The sequence below is a fragment of the Heterodontus francisci genome, chromosome 30, assembly GCF_036365525.1.
Source record: "Heterodontus francisci isolate sHetFra1 chromosome 30, sHetFra1.hap1, whole genome shotgun sequence".
Taxonomy (NCBI): Eukaryota; Metazoa; Chordata; class Chondrichthyes; order Heterodontiformes; family Heterodontidae; genus Heterodontus; species Heterodontus francisci.
Genome location: NC_090400.1, coordinates 856,074 through 880,377, shown reverse-complemented (window position 1 = coordinate 880,377; position 24,304 = coordinate 856,074). Strand labels below are relative to the sequence as shown.

General features: G+C 46.4%; 1 protein-coding gene across 1 annotated transcript in view; it reads right to left on the bottom strand.

Annotated features, from left to right (window-relative positions):
- sumf2 (sulfatase modifying factor 2) overlaps positions 1-24,304 on the bottom strand; it is an 86,177-nt gene that overhangs the window by 6,028 nt on the left and 55,845 nt on the right. Inside the window, exons 7-8 of the mRNA XM_068010016.1 lie at positions 14,061-14,145; positions 13,379-13,544 (exon numbers count right to left, since the gene is read on the bottom strand). Of these exons, the coding sequence (XP_067866117.1) occupies positions 13,379-13,544; positions 14,061-14,145 (251 nt within the window). The remainder of the gene's footprint in view (positions 1-13,378; positions 13,545-14,060; positions 14,146-24,304) is intronic.

The window sequence follows — 24,304 nt, the reverse complement described above, 5'->3', positions numbered from 1 at the left end:
TCTATCTCTCACTCACGCGCATGCATTCTAAACCTGTCCTGGTATTCCTCATAGTCCGCTCCTATCTAGTATGATACTACTTCCTTCTTTAGTACTATGCAGCATTTTCACTCCTTTCTGGATGTTATTCCTCTTTTCTACTTCTATATGCTGGTGCCCATCCCCCTGGCAATTTAGTTTAAACCTTTGAAAGTGGCAGGACAGATTGAGAGTGTGGTTAGAAAAACATATAGGATCTCACATACGAACATACCAATCAGAAGCAGGAGTAGGCCACTTGGCCCTTTCAGCCTGCTCCGCCATTCATTAAGTTAATGGATGAACTACTCCGCATTTCCATCTACCCCCGATAACCTTCCACCCACTTCCTTATCAAGAATCTATCTACCTCTACCTCTGCCTTAAAAATATTCAAAGACTCTGCTTCCACTGCCTTTTGAGGAAGAGAATTCCAAAGACTCATGACCCTCTGAGAGAAAAGATTTCTCCTCATCTCGGTCTTAAATGGGTGACCTCTTATTTTTAAATACTGACCCCTAGTTTTAGATTCTCCCACAAGGGGAAACCTCCTTTCTACATCCACCCTGTCAAGACCCCTCAGGATGTTATATGTTTCTTACTCTTCCAAATTCCAGCGGATACAAGCCTAGCCTGTCCAATCTTTCAAAGAACAAAAAACAGTACAGCACAGGAACAGACCATTCGGCCCTCGAAGCCTGCGCCGATCTTGATGCCTGCCGAAACTAAAACCTTCTGCACTTCCGGGGCCAATATCCCTCTATTCCCATCCTATTCATATATTTGTCAAGATGTCTCTTAAACGTCGCTATCGTATCTGCTTCCACCACCTCCCCTGGCAGCAAGTTCCAGGCACTCACCCCACTCTGTGTAAAAAACTTGCCTCGCACATCCCCTCTAAACTTTGCCCCTTGCACCTTAAACCTATGTCCCCTAGAAATTGACTCTTCCACCCTGGGAAAAAGCTTCTGACTATCCACTCTGTCCATGCCGCTCATAACTTTGTAAACCTCTATCAGGTCGCCCCTCCACCTCCGTCGTTCCAGTGAAAACAATCTGAGTTTTCCAACCTCTCCCCATAGCTAATGCCCTCCAGACCAGGCAACATCCTGGTAAACCTCCTCTGTACCCTCTCCAAAGCCTCCACGTCCTTCTGGTAGTGTGGCGACCAGAATTGCACGCAATATTCTAAGTGTGGCCTAACTAAGGTTCTGTACAGCTGCAACATGACTTGCCAATTTTTATACTCTATGCCCGACCGATGAAGGCAAGCATGCCGTATGTCTTCTTGACTACCTTATCCACCTGCGTTGCCACTTTCAGTGACCTGTGGACCTGTACGCCCAGATCTATCTGCCTGTCAATACTCCTAAGGGTTCTGCCATTTACTGTATACCTCCCACCTGCATTAGACCTTCCAAAATGCATTACCTCACATTTGTCCGGATTAAACTCCATTAAACAGCCCGCCCATTCCAGGTATTAGTCTAGTAAACCTTCTCTGTACTGCCTCCAACACATTTACATCCTTCCTTAAATAAGGAGACCAGTACTGTACACAGTACTCCAGATGTGGTCTCACCAAAGCCCTGTATAGCTGAAGCATAACCTCCCTACTTTTGTATTCAATTCCCCTCGCAATACACCCAGGAGGAAGACTCGGAGGGCGGAGTTCGAAAGCAGTAAGTTACCTCGGGTGGAAAAAAAAACTGAAATAAAACCTAACAAAAAACCTGAAAAAATGAGGTCATAGGAAAGCTGTGACCTGATTGGCTGGTAGGGAATCTGTACTGAATTTGAACATAAAACATTGATTAAAATTGATTAAAACCCTAATTAACTAATTAATTAATAAGTAGATGAGTAACTAAACCGGAGGGAGGAGATTACTGTATTTCGCATTTAATATTTATAGTGGAAATCTAGCACTAGTGCCCATATAGTTAATTGTAACTTAATTTAGTAAGGATTTAATAAGTATTTAATTACTTATTTTAAATTAATTTATTAATTAGTGCTAGAAATGTCAGTCAGAGGGGTAAAGTGCTTCACCTGTGAGATGTGGGAAGTCCGTGATGCTTCCACCATTCCGGACGACTACATCTGCAGGAGGTGTACCCAGTTGCAGCTCCTCACAGATCGCATGGATCGGTTGGAGCGGCAACTGGATGCACTTAGGAGCACGCAGGTGGCAGAAAGCATCATAGACAGGAGTTTTAGAGAAGTGGTTACACCCAAGGTGCAGGCAGATAGATGGGTGACCGCTAGAAGGGGCAGGCAGTCAGTGCAGGAATCTCCTGTGGCTATCCCCCTCTCTAACAAGTATACTGTTTTGGATACTGTTGGGGGGGATGGCCTATCAGGGGAAAACAGCAGCAGCCAGAGCAGTGGCACCACGGCTGGCACTGTTGTTCAGCAGGGAGGGACAAAGCGTAGAACAGCAATAGTTATAGGGGACTCTATAGTCAGGGGAACAGATAGGTGCTTCTGTGGACGTGAAAGAGACTCCAGGATGGTATGTTGCCTCCCTGGTGCCAGGGTCAAGGATGTCTCTGAACGGACAGGGGGCATTGTGAAGAGGGAGGGTGAGCAGCCAGAGGTTGTGGTACACATTGGTACCAACGATATAGGCAGGAAGAGTGACGTGGTCGTGCAGGGGGAGTTCAGGAAGTTAGGTAGAAAGTTAAAAGACAGCACCTCTAGGGTTGTAATCTTGGGATTACTCCCTGTGCCACGTGCCAGTGAGGCTAGAAATAGGAAGATAGTGCAGCTAAACATGTGGCTGAACAGCTGGTGTAGGAGGGAGGGTTTCAGATATCTGGATCATTGGGATCTCTTCCGGGACAGGTGGGACCTGTACAAGAAGGACCAGCTGCATCTAAACTGGAGGGGCACAAATATCCTGGCTGTGAGGTTTTCTAGCGTCACTCAGGAGGGTTCAAACTAGTAGAACATAGAACATTACAGCGCAGTACAGGCCCTTCAGCCCTCGATGTTGCGCCAACCTGTGAAACCATCTGACCTACACTATTCCATTTTCATCCATATGTCTATCCAATGACCACTTAAATGCCCTTAAAGTTGGCGAGTCTACTACTGTTGCAGGCAGGGCGTTCCACGCCCCTACTACTCTCTGTGTAAAGAAACTACCTCTGACATCTGTCCTATATCTATCACCCCTCAACTTAAAGCTATGTCCCCTCGTGTTTGCCATCACCATCCGAGGAAAAAGACTCTCACTATCCACCCTGTCCAACCCTCTGATTATCTTATATGTCTCTATTAAGTCACCTCTTCTCCTTCTCTCTAACGAAAACAACCTCAAGTCCCTCAGCCTTTCCTCGTAAGACCTTCCTTCCATACCAGGCAACATCCTAGTAAATCTCCTCTGCACCTTTTCCAAAGTTTCCACATCCTTCCTATAATGCGGTGACCAGAACTGCACGCAATACTCCAGGTGCGGCCGCACCAGAGTTCTGTACAGCTGCAGCATGACCTCGTGGCTCCTAAACTCGATCCCCCTACTAATAAAAGCTAACACACCATATGCCTTCTTAACAGCTCTATTAACCTGGGTGGCAACTTTCAGGGATTTATGTACCTGGACACCAAGATCTCTCTGCTCATCTACACTACCAAGAATCTTCCCATTAGCCCAGTATTCTGCAATCCTGTTACTCCTTCCGAAGTGAATCACCTCACACTTTTCCGCATTAAACTCCATTTGCCATCTCTCAGCCCAGCTCTGCAGCCTATCTATGTCCCTCTGTAATCTACAACATCCTTCGGCACTATCCACAACTCCACCGACCTTCGTGTCATCCGCAAATTTACTAACCCACCCTTCTACACCCTCTTCCAGGTCATTTATAAAAATGACAAACAGCAGTGGCCCCAAAACAGATCCTTGCGGTACACCACTAGAAACTATACTCCAGGATGAACATTTACCATCAACCACCACCCTCTGTCTTCTTTCAGCTAGCCAATTTCTGATCCAAAGCACTAATTCACCTTCAATCCCATACTTCTGTATTTGCTGCAATAGCCTACCGTGGGGAACTTTATCAAATGCCTTACTGAAATCCATATAGACCACATCCACGGCTTTACCCTCATCCACCTGTTTGGTCACCTTGTCAAAAAACTCAATAAGGTTTGTGAGGCACGACCTACCCTTCACAAAACCGTGCTGACTATCTCTAATGAACTTATTCTTTTCAAGATGATTATAAATCCTATCTCTTATAACCTTTTCCAACATTTTACCCACAACCGAAGTGTGGCAGGGGTGGGAACCAGAGCAGTAGGACAGCAGGTGAAACTAGTGAATAAGGCCAGTAAGACTAAGAGGAAGAGCAGGCAAGGAGATGTTGCTGAGCACAGCGGGACTGGTGGGCTGAACTGCATTTGTTTCAATGCGAGAAGTATAACAGGTAAGGCAGATGAACTTAGAGCTTGGATTAGTACTTGGAACTATGATGTTGTTGCGATTACAGAGACTCGGTTGAGGGAAGGACAGGATTGGCAGCTAAATGTTCCGGGATTTCGAAGCTTCAGGCGGGATAGAGGGAGATGTAAAAAGGGGTGGGGGAGTTGCATTACTGGTTAAGGAGAATATCACAGCTGTACTGCGGGAGGACACCTCGGAGGGATCATGCAGCGAGGCAATATGGGTAGAGCTCAGGAATAGGAAGGATGCAGTCACGATGTCGGGGGTTTACTACAGGCCTCCCAACCGCCAGCGGGAGGTAGAGGAGCAGATAGGTAGACAGATTTTGGAAAGGTGTAAAAGCAACAGGGTTGTTGTGGTGGGTGATTTTAACTTCCCCTATATTGACTGGGACTCACTTAGTGCTAGGGGCTTGGATGGGACAGAATTTGGAAGGAACATCCAGGAGGGCTTCTTGAAACAATATGTAGATAGTCCAACTAGGGATGGGGCCGTACTGGATCTGGTATTGGGGAATGAGCCCGGCCAGGTGGTCGAAGTTTCAGTAGGGGAGCATTTCGGAAACAGTGACCATAATTCCGTAAGTTTTAAGGTACTTGTGGATAAGGATAAGAGTAGTCCTCGAGTGAACTTGCTAAATTGGGGGAAGGCTAATTATAACAATATTAGGCAGGAACTGAAGAATTTAGATTGGGGGGCGGCTGTTTGAGGGTAAATCAACATCTGACACGTGGGAGTCTTTCAAACGTCAGTTCATTAGAATCCAGGACCAGCATGTTACTGTGAGGAAGAAGGATAAGTTTGGCAAGTTTTGGGAACCTTGGATAACGAGGGATATTGTGAGCCAAGTCAAAAAGAAAAAGGAAGTATTCGTAAGGGCTAGAAGGCTGGGAACAGACGAAGTCCTTGAGGAATATCAAGAAAGTAGGAAGGAACTTAAGCAAGGAGTCAAGAGGGCGAAAAGGGATCATGAAAAGTCATTGGCAAACAGGATTAAGGAGAATCCCAAGGCTTTTTATACATATATAAAGAGCAAGAGGGTAACTAGGGAAAGGGTTGGCTCACTCAAAGCACAGAGGAGGGAATCTATGTGTGGAGCCAGAGGAAATGGGCGAGGTACTAAATGAGTACTTTGCATCAGTATTCACCAAAGAGAAGGACTTGGTGGATGATGAGTCTAGGGAAGGGAGTGTAGATAGTCTGGGTCATGTCAAAAAGAAGGAGGTGTTGGGCATCTTGCAAAGCATTAAGGTAGATAAGTCCCCAGGGCCTGATGGGATCTACCCCAGAATACTGAGGGAGGCAAGGGAGGAAATTGCTGTGGCCTTGACAGAAATCTTTGTATCCTCATTGGCTACAGGTGAGGTCCCAGAGGACTAGAGACTAGCCAATGTTGTCCCTTTGTTTAAGAAGGGTAGCAAGGATAATCCAGGATATTATCGGCTGGTGAGCCTTACTTCAGTGGTAGGGAAATTATTGAAGAGGATTGTTCGGGACAGGATTTACTCCCATTTGGAAACAAATGAACTTATTAGTGAGAGGCAGCATGGTTTTGTGAAGGGGAGGTTGTGTCTCACTAACTTGATCGCGTTTTTTGAGGAAGTGACGAAGATGATTGATGAAGGAAGGGCAGTGGATGTTGTCTACATGGACTTCTGTAAAGCCTTTGACAAGGTCCCTCATGGCAGACTGGTACAAAAGGTGAAGTCACACGGGATCAGAGGTGAGCTGGCAAGATGGATACAGAACTGGCTCGGTCATAGAAGACAGGGTAGCAGTGGAAGGGTGTTTTTCTGAATGGAGGGCTGTGACTAGCGGTGTTCCGCAGGGATCAGTGCTGGACCTTTGCTGTTTGTAGTATATATAAATGATTTGGAGGAAAATGTAGCTGGTCTGATTAGTAAGTTTGCGGACAACACAAAGGTTGGTGGTGTTGCGGATAGTGATGAGGATTGTCAGAGGATACAGCAGGATATAGATTGGTTGGAGACTTGGGCGGAGAAATGGCAGATGGAGTTTAATCCGGACAAATGTGAGGTAATGCATGTTGGAAGATCTAATACAGGTGGGAAGTATACAGTAAATGGCAGAACCCTTAGGAGTATTGACAGGCAGAGAGATCTGGGTGTACAGGTCCACAGGTCACTGAAAGTGGCAACGCAGGTGGATAAGGTAGTCAAGAAGGCATACGGCATGCTGGCCGTCATCGGTCGGGGCATAGAGTATAAAAATTGGCAAGTCATGCTGCAGCTGTACAGAACCTTAGTTAGGCCACACTTGGAATACTGCGTGCAATTCTGGTCGCAACTCTACCAGAAGGATGTGGAGGCTTTGGAGATGGTACAGAAGAGGTTTACCAGGATGTTGCCTGGTCTGGAGGGTATTAGCTATGAGGAGAGGTTGGATAAATTCGGATTGTTTTCACTGGAACGACGGAGGTGGAGGGGCGACATGATAGAGGTTTACAAAGTTATGAGTGGCATAGACAGAGTGGACAGTCAGAAGCTTTTTCCCAGGGTGGAAGAGTCAGTTACTAGGGGACATAGGTTTAAGGTAGGAGGGGCAAAGTTTAGAGGGGATGTGCGAGGCAAGTTTTTTTACACAGAGGGTGGGGAGTGCCTGGAGCTTGCTGCCGGGGGAGGTGGTGGAAGCAGGAAAAATAGCGACGTTTAAGAGGCATCTTGACAAATACTTGAATAGGATGGGAATAGAGAGATTAAGGACCCCGGAAGTGCAGAAGGTTTTAGTTTAGACAGGCATCAAGATCGGTGGAGGCTTGGAGGGCCGAATGGCCTGTTCCAAGGCTGTACTGTTCTTTGTTCTTTGGATGTGGTACCTTATCAAATGCCTTCTGGAAATCTAAGTACAATGCATCCACCAGTTCCCCTTTCTCCACAGCACATGTAACTCCCTCAAAGAACTCCAATAAATTTGTTAAACATGATTTCCCTTTCACAAATCCATGTTGACTCTGCCTGATTACCTTTAATTTTTCTAAATGCCCTGCTATAATGTCTTTAATAATAGCTTCTAACATTTTCCTAAGACAGATGTTAAGCTAGCTGGCCTGCAGTTTCCTGCTTTCTGTCTCCCTCCCTTTCTGAACAAAGGAGTTACATTCGTTATTTTCCAATCTAACGGAACCTTCCCCGAATCTAGGGAATTTTGGAAACTTAAAAGTAATGCATCAACTATCTCACGAGGCACTTCTTTTAACACCCTAGATGAAGTCCATCAGGACCTGGGGACTTGTCAGCCCACAACTCCAACAATTTGTTCAGTACCACTTCCCTGGTCAAAGATGGCGTCTCTGATGTGGGCCCACTTGGTCTCTGCATCCCCTGTGGGAGTGTTTTGAAGGGCTTTTTCAAGTGAATTTAGAAACTTACGTAACAGCTGTGGATGAGAAATTCTGCTAGTGTTGATGCACGGGCGGCCCTTCTGCTTGGAGTGATGCAACTTCTTTGGTTTGAGGCTAACCTTGCTGCACACCTGGGAGTGGTCAGTGTCACAGTCCGCACTGTGGAAGCTGCATGTGATTTGAACGCTGTTTAGAGAGGCTCGCCTTGTAACGATGAGATCCAGCTGGTGCTAACGGCGTGATCTTGGGTGCCTCCAAGAAACCTGGTGACAGGGTTTAGTGTGAAAGAACGAGTTGGTGATGCAGAGGTTATGTTAGGTACATAACTCAAGCAGTCTCTGTCCATTCTCATTCATCCTACCAGTGCCATCGCGCCCAAGGCAGGAGGGCCATGAGTCATGGTCGGCCCACCCTGGCATTAAATTCCCCCAGCAGGAACAAATGTTTGGTATTGGGAATGCTACTAATGATATTATGGAGTTCCTCGTAGAACTGGTCTTTAACTTCAGGTGGGGAGCAGAGTTTTGGAGCATAGATGCTGAGCAGGTGTACTGGACCAGAGGCGGTGAGCAGACGGATGGACAGTATGTGTTCCGAGCCATTTGAGGGTGGCTCTATCATGCTGAGCAAAGAGTTTCTGATGGCGAAGCCCACTCCATGCTGTCTTGGTTCTTCAGGATCCCTACCCTGCCAGAAGAAGGTGTAGTCTTGCTCTCTCAGAGATCCGCTCGCAGGGAGGCATCTCTCCTGAAGTGCTGCAATGTCTACATTGAGTCTACTGAGCTCGTTGTAAACGATGGCGGTCCTCCGAGAATCGTTAATTTGTGTAAGGTCTTCCGACAGGCCAGGACACATAGTTCTGATGTTCCAGCTTGTAAAACGAAGGGCTGGTACCTTCTTTCCTTTTTTGGGTGTGCATCAGAGACACCATCTTTGACTCAGCAATGACCACGTATGGCAAACATGTGAAGCGGAATGCAGACTGATTTCAACCTCACTTTGAAGAGCTGGAACCTGTCATAGCCGCTAAGCGCATTGCACTGCTGAACTACAAGAAAGTCCCAGCGAGTTAACATCCGTAGCACTTAAAGCAGCCAGAAGCACTGCACAAAGAACAGCCAGGCGCTGTGCAAATGACTACTGGCAACACCTATACAGTCATTTTCAGCTGGCCTCTTACACCGGAAATATCAGTGGATCAGTATGATGGCATTAAGAGAGCTTTTGGGCCAACCATCATGAAGATTGTCCCCCTCAAATCTAAATCAGGGGACACAATCACTGACCAACACAAGCAAATGGACCGCTGGGTGGAACACTACCTAGAACTGTACTCCAGGGAAAATGTTGTCACTGAGACCGCGCTCAATGCAGCCCAGCCTCTGCCAGTACAGCCAACAAAATTGGAACTCAGTGATGCCGTTGATTCTCTAGCCAGCGGAAAAGCCCCTGGGAAGGACGGCATTACAGGACATGCGCGATGCCAATATCATCACCCTCTCCAAGAACAAAGGTGACCCCGGTGACTGCAACAACTACCGTGGAATCTTCCTACTCAGCATAGTGGGGAAAGTCTTCGCTCGAGTCGCTTTCAATAGGCTCCAGAAGCTGGCTGAGCATGTCTACCCTGAGGCACAGTGTGGCTTTCGAGCAGAGAGATCCACCATTGACATGCTGTTCTCCCTTCGTCAGCGACAGGAGAAATGCCGTGAACAACAGATGCCCCTCTACGTTGCTTTCATTGATCTCACCAAAGCCTTTGACCTCGTCAGCAGACGTGGTCTCTTCAGACTACTAGAAAAGATTGGATGCCCACCAAAGCTACTACGTATCATCACCTCATTCCATGACAATATGAAAGGCACAATTCAGCAGAGCGGCGCCTCATCAGAGCCCTTTCCTATCCTGAGTGCTGTGAAACAGGGCTGTGTTCTCGCACCTACACTGTTTGGGATCTTCTTCCCCCTGCTGCTTTCACATGCGTTCAAGTTTTCAGAAGAAGGAATTTTCCTCTACACAAGATCAGGTGGCAGGTTGTTCAACCTTGCCCGTCTAAGAGCGAAGACCAAAGTACAGAAAGTCCTCATCAGGGAACTCCTCTTTGCTGACGATGCTGCATTAACATCTCACACTGAAGAGTGCCTGCAGAGACTCATTGACAGGATTGCGGCTGCCTGCACCGAATTTGGCCTAACCATCAGCCTCAAGAAAATGAACATCATGGGACAGGACGTCACAAATGCCCCATCCATAAATATCGGCGACCACACTCTGGAAGTGGTTCAAGAGTTCACCTACCTAGGCTCAACTATCACCAGTACCCTGTCTCTCGATGCAGAAATCAACAAGCGCATGGGAAAGGCTTCCACTGCTATGTCCAGACTGGCCAAGAGAGTGTGGGAAAATGGCGCACTGACACAAAACACAAAAGTCCAAGTGTATCAAGCCTGTGTCCTCAGTACCTTGCTCTACGGCATCGAGGCCTGGACAACGTACGTCAGCCAAGAGCGACGTCTCAATTCATTCCATCTTTGTTGCCTCCGGAGAATCCTTGGCATCAGGTGGCAGGACTGTATGTCCAACACTGAAGTCCTCGAGGCGGCCAACATCCCCAGCATCTCCACCCTACTAAGCCAGCGGCGCTTGAGATGGCTTGGCCATGTGAGCCACATGGAAGATGGCAGGATCCCCAAAGACACATTGTACAGCGAGCTCGTCACTCGTATCAGACCCACCGGCCATCCTTGTCTCCGCTTTAAAGACATCTGCAAACGCGACATGAAGTCCCGTGACATTGATCACAAGTCGTGGGAGTCAGTTGCCAGCGATCGCCAGAGCTGGCGGGCAACCATAAAGGCGGGGCTAAAGTGTTGCGAGTCGAAGAGACTTAGCAGTTGGCAGGAAAAAAGACAGAAGCGCAAGGGGAGAGCCAACTGTGTAACAGCCCCAACAACCAATTTTATCTGCAGCACCTGTGGAAGAGTCTGTCACTCTAGAATTGGCCTTTATAGCCACTCCAGGCGCTGCTTCACAAACCATTGACCACCTCCAGGCGCTTACCCATTGTCTCCCGAGACAAGGAGGCCAAAGATGATTGACTTCCCTGGTGATTGTAATTTTCTTGAGTTCCTCCCTCCCTTCCATTTCCTGACTTACAGCTAGTACTGGGATGTTACTTGTATTCTCAATTGTGAAGACCGATGCAAAGTATCTGTTCAATTCATCTGCCATCTGATTATGGATTATTAATTCCCAGACTCACTTTCTATAGGACCAACACTCACTTTGTTAACTTTTCTTTTTTAAATATCTATAGAAACTCTTACTATCTGTCTTTATATTTCTAACTAGCTTTCTCTTGTACTCTAATTTTACCTTCCTTATCAATCTTTTAGTCATTCTTTGCTGTTTTGATATTCTGTCCAATCTTCTGACCTGCCTCCCATCTTTGCGCAATTATAGGCTTTTTCTTTAAGTTTGATACTATCTTTAACTGTTTTAGTTCACCACAAATGGCGGGTCCCACCCTTGGAATGTTTCTTTCTCATTGAAATGTATCTATTCTGTGTATCCTGAAATATCCCTTTAAATGTCTGCCACTGCATCTCTATTGACCTATCCCTTACCCTGATTTGCCAGTTCACTTTAGCTAGCTCTGCTTTCATGCCTTCATAATTGCCCTTATTTAAGTTTAAAATACTTGTCTCGGACCCACTTTTCTCTCCTCAAACTGTAAAATTCAATCATATTGTGATCGCTGCTACCTAGGGGCGCCTTAACTATGAGGTCATTAATTAATCCTATCTCATTGCACAATACCATGTCTGGTATAGCCTACTCTCTGGTTGGCTCCAGAACGCATTGTTCCAAGAAATTATCCAGAAAACATTCTATGTACTCCTCATCTAGGATACCTCTGCCCATCTGATTTTTCCAGTCTATTTTATGTTAAAATCCTCCATAATTATTGCTGCACCTTTCTGACACGCTGCCATTATTTCTTTCCTTTCACCCCGTCCTACAGTGTGGTTAATGTTAGGTGGCCTGTACACCACTCCCACAAGTGACTTCTTGCCTTTATGATTTCTCATCTCTACCCAAACTGCTTCTACATCCTGGTTTCCTGAACTTAGGTCATCCCTCTCTATTGTGCTAATACCATCATTAATTAACAGAGCTACCCCTCCACCTTTTCCTAGCTTCCTGGCCTTCCTAAATGCCATGCATCCTTCAATATTCAGGTCCCAATCTATGTCGTCCTGCAGCCATGTCTCTGTAATGGCTATCAGATTGTACTTATTTATTTCTGTTTGCGCTCTCAGTTCATCTGTTTTGTTTTGAATGCTACATGCATTCAGATACACAGCCATTGTTCTTTTATTATTTTTGTAACCTCTGGCATCATTTGTTGACTTACACTTAGATTTGTACGCAATGTCCCTTCCTGTCACAGTCTGTTTATCATTTCCCTTAATAATACCTTTCTCTCTTGCCTTGTCTCTACTCATTGATTTACCATATCTTCCCAAATTTGATTCCTTGCCCCCACTATTCAGTTTAAAACCCAATTACAAAATTTTCAAATGACTCAAAACTTGGAAGTATTGTGAGGAGGATAGAGATAGACTTCAAGAGGACATAGACAGGCTGGTGGAATGGGTGGACATGCGTAGATGAATTTTAATGTGGAGAAGTGTGAAGTGGTGCATTTTCGTAAACAATGAAGAGAAACAACAGAAAATAAAGGGCACAATTGTAAAGGGGTGCAGGAGCACAGGGACCTGGGGGTAAAAGTGCACAAATCGTCGAAGGTGGCAGCACAGGTTCAGAAAGTGGTTAAAAAGGCATATGGGATTCTGGGCTTTATAAACAGAGGCATAGAGTACTAAAGCAAGGAAGTTATGGTGTGGCCTCAACTGGAGTACTGTGTACAATTTTGGGCACTGCATATTAGGAAGGCTTTAGAGAGGGTGCAAAAAAGATTTACTGGAATGGTTCCAGGGATGATGGACTTCAGTTATATGGATAGATTGGAGAAGCTGGCATCGTTTTCCTTAGAGAAGAGAAGGTTGAGAGGAGATTTGATAGAAATGTTCAAAATCATGAGGGGTCTAGACAGAGAAGATAGAGAAAAACTGTTCCCATTGGCCAAAGCGTCAAGAATCAGAAGGCACCGAGTTAAGGCGTTTGGCAAAAGAACCAACAGGGACATGAGGAAAAACTTTGTTACACAACGAGTAGTTAGGATCTGGAACGCACTGCCTGAGAGTGTGTGGAGGCAGATTCAATCGGGACTTTCAAAAAGGATAAGCACCTGAAGAGAAAAAATTTGCATGGCTACAGGAACGAAGTGTGGAAGTGAGACTCGCTGAGTTGCTATTGCAGAGAGTCAGAATGGACTCAATGAGCTGAATGGCCTCCTTCTGTGCTGTAACCATTCTATGATTTTATAATTGTATAAGTTGGCATGAAAAAGGATGGTAAAATAACCAAAAAAACAAAATACATGGCAACAGAGGAATATTGCAATGAGTGCTGGGTTTCACCTGCTAGTAACCCGTGCTTTATGATTGACCAATCCATCTACACTGTCAATCCAGGAGGACCCACGCAGGACATACATTTTCTGAGCACTGGCCTTTCCAGAGAGACCTGGTGGAGAGTATTCCGAATCTGTCCATTCCCACACATTTCCCAGCATGTCATAGAGGCCTGAGCAAAAAGCACAAACAAACCACTGCTTCAGTTCAAATAATAAGTTACTTTCAAACTCAATGATCTGTATTTCAATGAATATGAATATTTTCCAGTTAGATCAATCTTTCATTTTCCGTGGTCATTAAACTCTAATCATACCCTGTGACCTCACTATCTATATAAAAATACCCATTGCATAACATCAGGGCAAGTTACCTTCTGTGTGCAGTGTGACCTGTCTAGAAAGAATGCAGTTACAACAACAAACTGAATTTCATTTAGAAAATGTCTCACTGTGTTTTGTTTGGCGGGGGGAGGGGGTGTTGGGGAGTGGGTGGGTATGGGGAGGATGTCGCATGGGGAAAAAAAACAATGAAATGGATAAAACGAGCAACAAGCCATGATGGGAAAGTTGGCAGACATCAATGGTTTGGTGGGAATGATTGGTTTGGTGGACTATTTTTAAAGAAGGTGACTGAGATGGGTAGCACTGTGCTTAAGACACAAAAGACTATGGTGGTAGATTCTTACCATAGTTATTCTGTGGTGGAAATGCATTCACAGGGGATACACCATGATAACCATCTTCTGCTGTGTCCTGATTTGGAAACTTTCCCTGTGGAAGATAGATGCAGAAACAACTTACTATATAGAATGAGAACAGATTAATGGGCAACAGAAAAGGGAACGCTAAAGTCTTTTCTAAACATATAAAAAGTAAAAGGGAAGTTAAAGAAGCGTGGGGTTGAATACAGACTAAAAAAAGAGATCATCTTGTGGAGGCTGAGGGCATGGCTGAGGTATTAAATAAATACTCTGCATCTGTTTTCACTAGAGAAAAGGAGGCTGCCAATGTAACAACAAAGGAAGAAATGGTAGAGAAATTGGATAAGATTAAAATAAAGAGAAGGAACTTAAAAGGTTGACAGTCGTCAAAGTAGAGAAGTCATTGGGTCTGAATGGGATACATCCGAGGTTACTGAGGGAAGTAAGTGTGGAAATTGTGGAGGTTCTGGCCACAATCTTCCAATCTGATGGTGTGGTGCCAGAGGACTGGAGGATTGCAAATATTACACTCTTGTACAAAGAAGGAAAGAGCAATAAACCAGACCACTTCAGGCCAGGTCTCCTAGGGTCAATGATGGAGAAACTCTCGGAGACCATAATCCAGGAAAAAAAACTTGACTCCTGGAAAATCATGGATAAATAAATGACACTCATGTTAAATGCAAAACGTGTCTGACAAACTTATAGAATCATAGGATCTTATAGCACAGAAGGGGGTCATTCAGTTCTTTGAAAGGTATGTCCAGTGTTATGAAAGTGCTTCTTTTTTTAAAAAAAATTTTGAGGACTTGCATTTATTTTATTTAGTGATACAGCACTGAAACAGGCCCTTCGGCCCACCGAGTCTGTGCCAACCAACAACCACCCATTTATACTAATCCTACGTTAATCCCATATTCCCTATCACATCCCCACCATTCTACTACCACCTACCTACACTAGGGGCAATTTACAATGGCCAATTTACCTATCAGTCTTTGGCGGTGGGAGGAAACCGGAGCACCCGGCGGAAACCCACGCGGTCACAGGGAGAACTTGCAAACTCCGCACAGGCAGTACCCAGAACTGAAACCGGGTCGCTGGAGCTGTGAGGCTGCGGTGCTAACCACTGTGCCACCCATTGTAGAATTATGGACATTAGTTCATGTGGAAAACTGAAAAGGTTCCTAAGATGTGTTTTTTTTCTACAAGGCTCACTGAGATAAACCTTTACTGGCTGTCACATGCCTTAAGCTCATAAACAACAGAAACCTTGGTGATTTGGGGAAGATGTTTACAGGGAAGTGACGTCAAGAGTTATGGTGGTCAGGAGGTTTTGCTTTTGGGATATTGTTTTGGTTCAGTTGGGGTGTGGACTGTGTTGAAAGCAGTTGGGTTTGTAGCCTGCTGAAAAACACCCTTCTTTCTCTACCTCTGAAAAAAACCCTGTGAATCCAGTGTGTGAGGGCTAAAACCACTGATGCCGCATTTCTCCTGAGACGCTCCTGGAAAGCCTGCCAGATTACTTTCCGACGCCGTCTGTAAAGAACCGCTCCAGAAAAGATTCCAATGACCCATCTACATGTACTCAGACATCAGACTGTATGCCATTTTTGGGACACAACATATCTCATCCTTTTTCTTCAAGAATTAACAAGTATTTGACCAAAGTATTTTTCTTGTGTTTCTTTTGTAAAAGACTTCATCAGAGAGAATTTTTTTTTTCTGTAACCGGTGTGTTAGTGTGTTTATTGGGTATTTAAAAAGGGAACTTTCATATTTCAATCAGTGTGTTAATTCGTTACTAGATAAGTCTTGTTTTGTAATAAACTGATAATTTTGTTGTTTATTAAAGAAACCTGGTTGGTGTATTTTATTCTGAGAGTAGAGTATATGACTGACAGTATCGGTAACTGGGTAAACATTTAAATATATGTTGCGATCCGTGGAGAAATGGAACTAGAAAGATAGTGCACTCTTCCCGCCTCGGTCATTACACCAGGTTAGACCTTTCAGCTTTATCCCCATAATCTTGCTCATTAGTTCTCTTCAAATACAAGTCCAATTGCCTTTTGAACTTCCTATCGAATCTATTCCACCACTTTCAGGTAGTGCTTTCCTGATATGTAACACACTGTGAGAAAATTTCTCTTCTCCCTCCAGTTATTTTGCCAATTATTTTAAATCTATGACCTCTGGTTACCGACCTACTTGCAAGGAGAAACGGTTTCTCCCTAGTTACTCTCATCAAATCCTTCACAATTTTGAACACCTGTATTAGGTTTCCCCTTAACCTTCTCTGCTCTGAGAACAATCCCCACCTTCAATCCCTCCACATAACTGAAGTCCCTCATCTCTGGTATCATCTTGGTAAGCCTTCTCTATACTCTCTCCAAGGCCTTGACATCCTTCCTAAAGTGTGGTACTGAGAATTGTGCACAATACTCCAGCTGAGGTCTAACCAGTGAATTGTAAAGGTTTAAGAACAAACAAAAGAACAGTACAGCACAGGAACAGGCCATTCAGCCCTCCAAGCCTGCGTCGATCGTTTAGCACGACGTCCTTGCTTTTGTGTTCAATATCCCTATTTACAAAGCCAAGTATCCCACACACTTTCTTAACCGTCTTATTAACATGCCCTTCAAGCAGTTGCGAATATGCCCCCAGGTGCCTCTGCTCTGGCACCCCTTCAAAAAAAGTAACATCTAGATTATACTGTGTCTTCAAGTTGTTTCTCTCAAAGTGCATACACTTATCCACACTAAATTGTATCTATCATGTGTCTGCCCATTTCACCAGTTTGTCTCCGTCCTCTTGATGTCCACTGCTATCCTGCTCATTATTTATTAAGTTGCCAAGTTTTGGAGCATTGACAAACTTATTTAACACCTCTTTTTTAATCTATTTTTGCCCAATCCAATATCTATACTCCACCCCACCCCCACCCTCTGCTGTGACATTAACCTTTTGTCATGCTTATGCAAGGAGCAATTATACACTATCAAATGAACAGATGAACTGAACTCAAAACCTTACGCTGCAAAACAAGATAGTGTAAGAGGTCAGGTGACCTCTCCTACACTGCAAATACACATGGTAACTGCTGGAACCCTCAACAAATCATCATGTCTGGTCAAGTATTGAAGAAAACATTCGAAATGCAAATGGTTCATTCAATATTAATGGTTACCCCTCTTTAACAAGTTGGAACTAACAATGACTTGACAGAAACAAAAACAAGAAATGCTGGAATCACTCAGCAGGTCTGGCAGCATCTGTGGAAAGAGAAGCAGAGTTAACGTTTCGGGTCAGTGACCCTTCTTCGGAAGAAGAGTCACTGACCCGAAACGTTAACTCTGCTTCTCTTTCCACAGATGCTGCCAGACCTGCTGAGTGATTCCAGTATTTCTTGTTTTTGTTTCAGATTTCCAGCATCTGCAGTATTTTGCTTTTATCTTAATGACTTGACAGACATGGGGCCTCCAGACTCAAACTCAGGATAATGAGTGTGAAAAACCTTATCAAGATGGCATAGAGATGAACAACATGGAAACCCATTGTCTAACAATGGCCACACCATCAAACACCATTTATGAAAGCACAATGGGAGAGAAACCTGGGGACCTGACAGAAACCAAGTCATTGATAAGGAGGTTTAATAAGAGACACTTTCTGTGCAAAACGCCAGAAAGCCAGAAGCCAGAAGGAAGGGAGACCCATCTCAGCAAGAAGGACCCTGCCAGAACACCAGCTTTAAACTACCTAGAGGCAGAGACGAAAGATGACCTTGAAGCTCCCTGCCTGAGAAACTGAAACAGGATTTTGCTATTGACTGAGATTTAACAGAAGAATTCACAGGATCACAGAATAATACAGTGCAGAAGAGGCCCTTCGGCCCATCAAGTCAACACCGATGCATTAAAGCTACCTGACCTGTCTACCTAATCCCATTTGCCAGCACTTGGCCCATAGCCTTGAATGTTATGATGTGCCAAGTGCTCATCCAGGTACTTTTTAAAGGATGTGAGGCAACCCGCCTCTACCACCCTCCCAGGCAGGGCATTCCAGACCGTCACCACCCTCTGGGTAAAAAAGTTCTTCCTCAAATCCCCCTTAAACCTCCTGCCCCTCACCTTAAACTCGTGTCCCCTCGTAACTGGCCCTTCAACTAAGGGGAACAGCTGCTCCCTATCCACCCTGTCCATGCCCCTCATAATCTCGGACACCTCGATCAGGTCACCTCTCAGTCTTCTCTGCTCCAGCGAACACAACCCAAGCCTATCCAACCTCTCTTCACAGCTTAAATGTTCCCTCCCAGGCAACATCCTGGTGAATCGCCTCTGCACCCCCTCCAGTGCAATCTTTTTCTTTTGGGCCTCCTTATCTCGAGAGACAATGGATATGCGCCTGGAGGTGGTCAGTGGTTTGTGAAGCAGCGCCTGGAGTGGCTATAAAGGCCAATTCTGGAGTAACAGGCTCTTCCACAGGTGCTGCAGAGAAATTTGTTTGTTGGGGCTGTTGCACAGTTGGCTCTCCCCTTGCGCCTCTGTCTTTTTTCCTGCCAACTACTAAGTCTCTTCGACTCGCCACAATTTAGCCCTGTCTTTATGGCTGCCCGCCAGCTCTGGCGAATGCTGGCAACTGACTCCCACGACTTGTGATCAATGTCACACGATTTCATGTCGCGTTTGCAGACGTCTTTATAACGGAGACATGGACGGCCGGTGGGTCTGATACCAGTGGCGAGCTCGCTGTACAATGTGTCTTTGGGGATCCTGCCATCTTCCATGCGGCTCACATGGCCAAGCCATCTCAAGCGCCGCTGACTCAGTAGTGTGTATAAGCTGGGGGTGTTGGCCGCTTCGAGGACTTCTGTGTTGGAGATATAGTCCTGCCACCTGATGCCAAGTATTCTCCGAAGGCAGCGAAGATGGAATGAATTGAGACGTCGCTCTTGGCTGGCATACGTTGTCCAGGCCTCGCTGCCGTAGAGCAAGGTACTGAGGACACAGGCCTGATACACTCGGACTTTTGTGTTCCGTGTCAGTGCGCCATTTTCCCACACTCTCTTGGCCAGTCTGAACATAGCAGTGGAAGCCTTACCCATGCGCTTGTTGATTTCTGCATCTAGAGACAGGTTACTGGTGATAGTTGAGCCTAGGTAGGTGAACTCTTGAACCACTTCCAGAGCGTGGTCGCCAATATTGATGGATGGAGCATTTCTGACATCCTGCCCCATGATGTTCGTTTTCTTGAGGCTGATGGTTAGGCCAAATTCATTGCAGGCAGACGCAAACCTGTCGATGAGACTCTGCAGGCATTCTTCAGTGTGAGATGTTAAAGCAGCATCGTCAGCAAAGAGGAGTTCTCTGATGAGGACTTTCCGTACTTTGGACTTCGCTCTTAGACGGGCAAGGTTGAACAACCTGCCCCCTGATCTTGTGTGGAGGAAAATTCCTTCTTCAGAGGATTTGAACGCATGTGAAAGCAGCAGGGAGAAGAAAATCCCAAAAAGTGTGGGTGCGAGAACACAGCCCTGTTTCACACCACTCAGGATAGGAAAGGGCTCTGATGAGGAGCCACCATGTTGAATTGTGCCTTTCATATTGTCATGGAATGAGGTGATGATACTTAGTAGCTTTGGTGGACATCCGATCTTTTCTAGTAGTCTGAAGAGACCACGTCTGCTGACGAGGTCAAAGGCTTTGGTGAGATCAATGAAAGCAATGTAGAGGGGCATCTGTTGTTCACGGCATTTCTCCTGTATCTGACGAAGGGAGAACAGCATGTCAATAGTCGATCTCTCTGCACGAAAGCCACACTGTGCCTCAGGGTAGACGCGCTCGGCCAGCTTCTGGAGCCTGTTCAGAGCGACTCGAGCAAAGACTTTCCCCACTATGCTGAGCAGGGAGATTCCACGGTAGTTGTTGCAGTCACCGCGGTCACCTTTGTTTTTATAGAGGGTGATGATGTTGGCATCGCGCATGTCCTGGGGTACTGCTCCCTCGTCCCAGCACAGGCATAGCAGTTCATGTAGTGCTGAGAGTATAGCAGGCTTGGCACTCTTGATTATTTCAGGGGTAATGCTGTCCTTCCCAGGGGCTTTTCCGCTGGCTAGGGAATCAATGGCATCACTGAGTTCCGATTTGGTTGGCTGTATGTCCAGCTCATCCATGACTGGTAGAGGCTGGGCTGCATTGAGGGCAGTCTCAGTGACAGCATTCTCCCTGGAGTACAGTTCTAGGTAGTGCTCAACCCAGCGGTCCATCTGTTTGCGTTGGTCAGTGATTATGTCCCCCGATTTAGATTTGAGGGGGGTGATCTTCTTGATGGTTGGCCCAAGAGCTCTCTTCATGCCATCATACATTCCTCTGATGTTTCCGGTGTCTGAGGCCAGCTGAATATGACTGCATAGGTGTTGCCAGTAGTCGTTTGCGCAACGCCTAGCTGTTCTTTGTGCAGTACTTCTGGCTGCTTTAAGTGCTGCGGATGTTAAATCGCTGGGGGCTTTCTTGTAGTTCAAAAGTGCAATGCGCTTAGCGGCTATCCTTCCTATAATGTCGCAACCAGAATTACACACAGTACTCCAGCTGTGGCCTTACCAAAGTTCTATACAACTCCAACATGACCTCCTTGCTTTTGTAATCTGTGCCTCGATTGATAAAGGCAAGTGTCCCATATGCCTTTTTCACCACCCTATTAACCTTCCCTTCTGCCTTCAGAGATCTATGGACAAACACGCCAAGGTCCCTTTGTTCCTCGGAACTTCCCAGTGTCAGACCATTCATTGAATACTTCCGTCTTACATTACTCCTTCCAAACTGTATCACCTCACACTTTTCAGGGTTAAATTCCATCTGCCCATTTGACCATCCCGTCTATATCTTCCTGTAACCCAAGACACTCAAACTCACTGTTAACCACTCGGCCAATCTTTGTGTCATCCGCAAACTTACTGATCCTACCCCCCACATAGTCATCTATGTCGTTTATATAAATGACACCCAGCACAGATCCCTGTGATACTGGACACTGGCTTCCAGTCACTAAAACAGCGGTCTGTCATCACTCTCTGTCTCCTACAGCTAAGCCAATTTTGAATCCAAGTCTGCAGCAAAATATCTGTCCACCTGAAACTTTCCAAGTCTGAATTCAATGAACCTAGGAAAAACAAGCCTGCACCGCTTTTACATCTTCCTCCGAGGGAAACACACCAAGTTTCACAATGAACTCTTTTTGAAATGATCAGATGTAAATGCATGCTATCTTTCAATCTCTATCTCTTGTGTGCATGTATGTGTGTCTGAAGTTGTGAATATTTTCAGGTATTATTTAACAAATATTCATTATTCATCTTTCTTTAAGTCTACAAGAAAACCTGTATTTGTCTGTTTATTGAGCATTAAAACACTCTGTGTTACAAGATGGCTCCTGGGCTGGAAGCTCCCTTGCTGTTCAACTCTATCCATGGCCATCTGCTCCCATCCCTCACGTTTTCTCCCCCAATCTGCCCTCTTAAACTGTTTAAATTCCCCTGGCTCTTTAAATCAGTTCATTTTAGCCCTATCTAAAAGTTAACAGTTAGTTTAGTGTATGTTACCTGGGCCCACTGCCCTCCCCCAGCCACACCTGCTCTTTGTTTTCTCAATGAAATTGATCCGGATGAAACTGACGAGAACAGCTGCCGATACTTCAATCTCCGATCCTGCTGTCTTCACAGTCCAGAGTGTCTGCAGCCACGGCATGCGGTAAGTCCATTGAGGTGAAGAAGGAGCTGCGGGACCCGAGAGAAGTACTGTGAAAAGGAGCCCCGAACACCCAAAACATCCACGAACGGCCCCCCCGGCCGCAACTTCAAAGCGCCCGCGGGAGATGGCTCGGAGAGCATCTGCAGCGCACTGTCGGCAATGCTGCATGCCTTTATTTAAACCACTGCAAAAAAAAAACCCCTTAGCAAATGTAATCACCTCTAAGTCTGCCAAATGATGCTTCACCTCCCGAAGGACGTGGATGAGCTTTCCGGACGTCGATGGTGGGCACTGAGGAAATGGCTTATTACCTGCACCAGATTCCACCCCCCCTCCCCCCCCCTTTACCCCCCTTCCACCCCCCCCCCACCCCCGTCCCCTTCCCTGCTCCACCCTCTCAGCTCACCCCCTCACAACCCTGTCCCAGCCCGCCCCCCCCTCGCACCATCTTCACCCCGCACCCCCTTCCCCTGCACCCCCCCCCCACCCCCTCCCTCTACCCCTCCCCCTTGCATCCCCTCCTCCCACCGGCACCATCCTACACCTGTGTAGGGGCCCCAACAACCCCACTGCCTTGTGGGCGTCTCGGGAGAGACCAAGGCTAAGGGAGTAAACCCTAACAGAAAATCCGGAGCGGAACCCCGTAGGCGGTCATGTGTCACCTTTGGCATGTTTCCGGCAGTTCCTGCAGCCATACTGGTGCCAAACGTCGTGTCCTGCACTCCTTTGGACCCCACCAGAAAGGCCGAGAGGGGGGTTTTGACGACTGGGCAACTCTCAACCTCCATAAATTTGCCCAGGCATGCGCCATGGAGAGGTCACTCCATAGTTGCCTCACAGCGACTGAAACAACACGGAAGGCAGCAGTTACGGGTTATAAGTCCAGATAAATTGGCGTAGAAACTGGGCGCCACGGGTTGCCTTTGTCGGTGGGAGAGGTCATTGCACCTCACTGGACAGCTACCGCCCGCCTCAAACCGGGCAGCCCCCGGTCAATAAGGTTCTGTCCCGCCACAGTCTGCCTGCTTCAATGGGTGCTTGGAGCTCAGGGTCATTGCCCGAAAGGTGGACTGATACACCGCACCAAACAACATGAAAAAAGGAAAGAAGGTACCAGCCCTTCGCTTTGCAAGCTGGAACGTCAGAACTATGTGTCCTGGCCTGTCGGAAGACCTTACACAAATCAACGATTCTCGGAAGACCGCCATCATTAACAACGAGCTCAGTAGACTCAATGTGGACATTGCAGCACTTCAGGAGACTCGCCTCCCCGCGAGTGGCTCTCTAGCAGAGCAAGACTACACCTTCTTCTGGCAGGGCAGGGATCCTGAAGAACCAAGACAGCATGGAGTGGGCTTCGCCATCAGAAACTCCTTGCTCAGCATGATAGAGCCTCCCTCAAATGGCTCGGAACGCATACTGTCCATCCGACTGCTCACCACCTCTGGTCCAGTACACCTACTCAGCATCTATGCTCCAACACTCTGTTCCGCACCTGAAGCTAAAGACCAGTTCTATGAACAACTCCATAACATCATTAGCAGCATCCCCAACACCGAACACCTATTCCTGCTGGGGGACTTTAATGCCAGGGTTGGGGCCGACCATGACTCATGGCCCTCCTGCCTTGGGCGCTATGGCGTTGGAAGGATGAATGAGAACGGGCAGAGACTGCTTGAGTTGTGTACCTATCATAACCTCTGCATCACCAACTCGTTCTTTCACACTAAACCCTGTCACCAGGTTTCATGGAGGCACCCAAGATCACGTCGTTGGCACCAGCTAGACCTCATTGTCATAAGGCGAGCCGCCTTAAACAGTGTTCAAATCACACGCAGCTTCCACAGTGCGGACTGCGACACCGACCACTCCCTGGTGTGCAGCAAGGTTAGACTCAGACCAAAGAAGTTGCATCATTCCAAGCAGAAGGGCCACCCGCGCATCAACACGAGCAGAATTTCTCACCCACAGCTGTTACAAAAATTTATAAATTCACTTGTAACAGCCCTTCAAAACACTCCCACAGGGGATGCTGAGACCAAGTGGGCCCACATCAGAGACGCCATCTATGAGTCAGCTTTGACCACCTACGGCAAAAGTGCGAAGAGAAATGCAGACTGGTTTCAATCTCATAATGAAGAGCTGGAACCTGTCATAGCCGCTAAGCGCATTGCACTTTTGAACTACAAGAAAGCCCCCAGCGATTTAACATCCGCAGCACTTAAAGCAGCCAGAAGTACTGCACAAAGAACAGCTAGGCGTTGCGCAAACGACTACTGGCAACACCTATGCAGTCATATTCAGCTGGCCTCAGACACCGGAAACATCAGAGGAATGTATGATGGCATGAAGAGAGCTCTTGGACCAACCATCAAGAAGATCACCCCCCTCAAATCTAAATCGGGGGACATAATCACTGACCAACGCAAACAGATGGACCGCTGGGTTGAGCACTACCTAGAACTGTACTCCAGGGAGAAT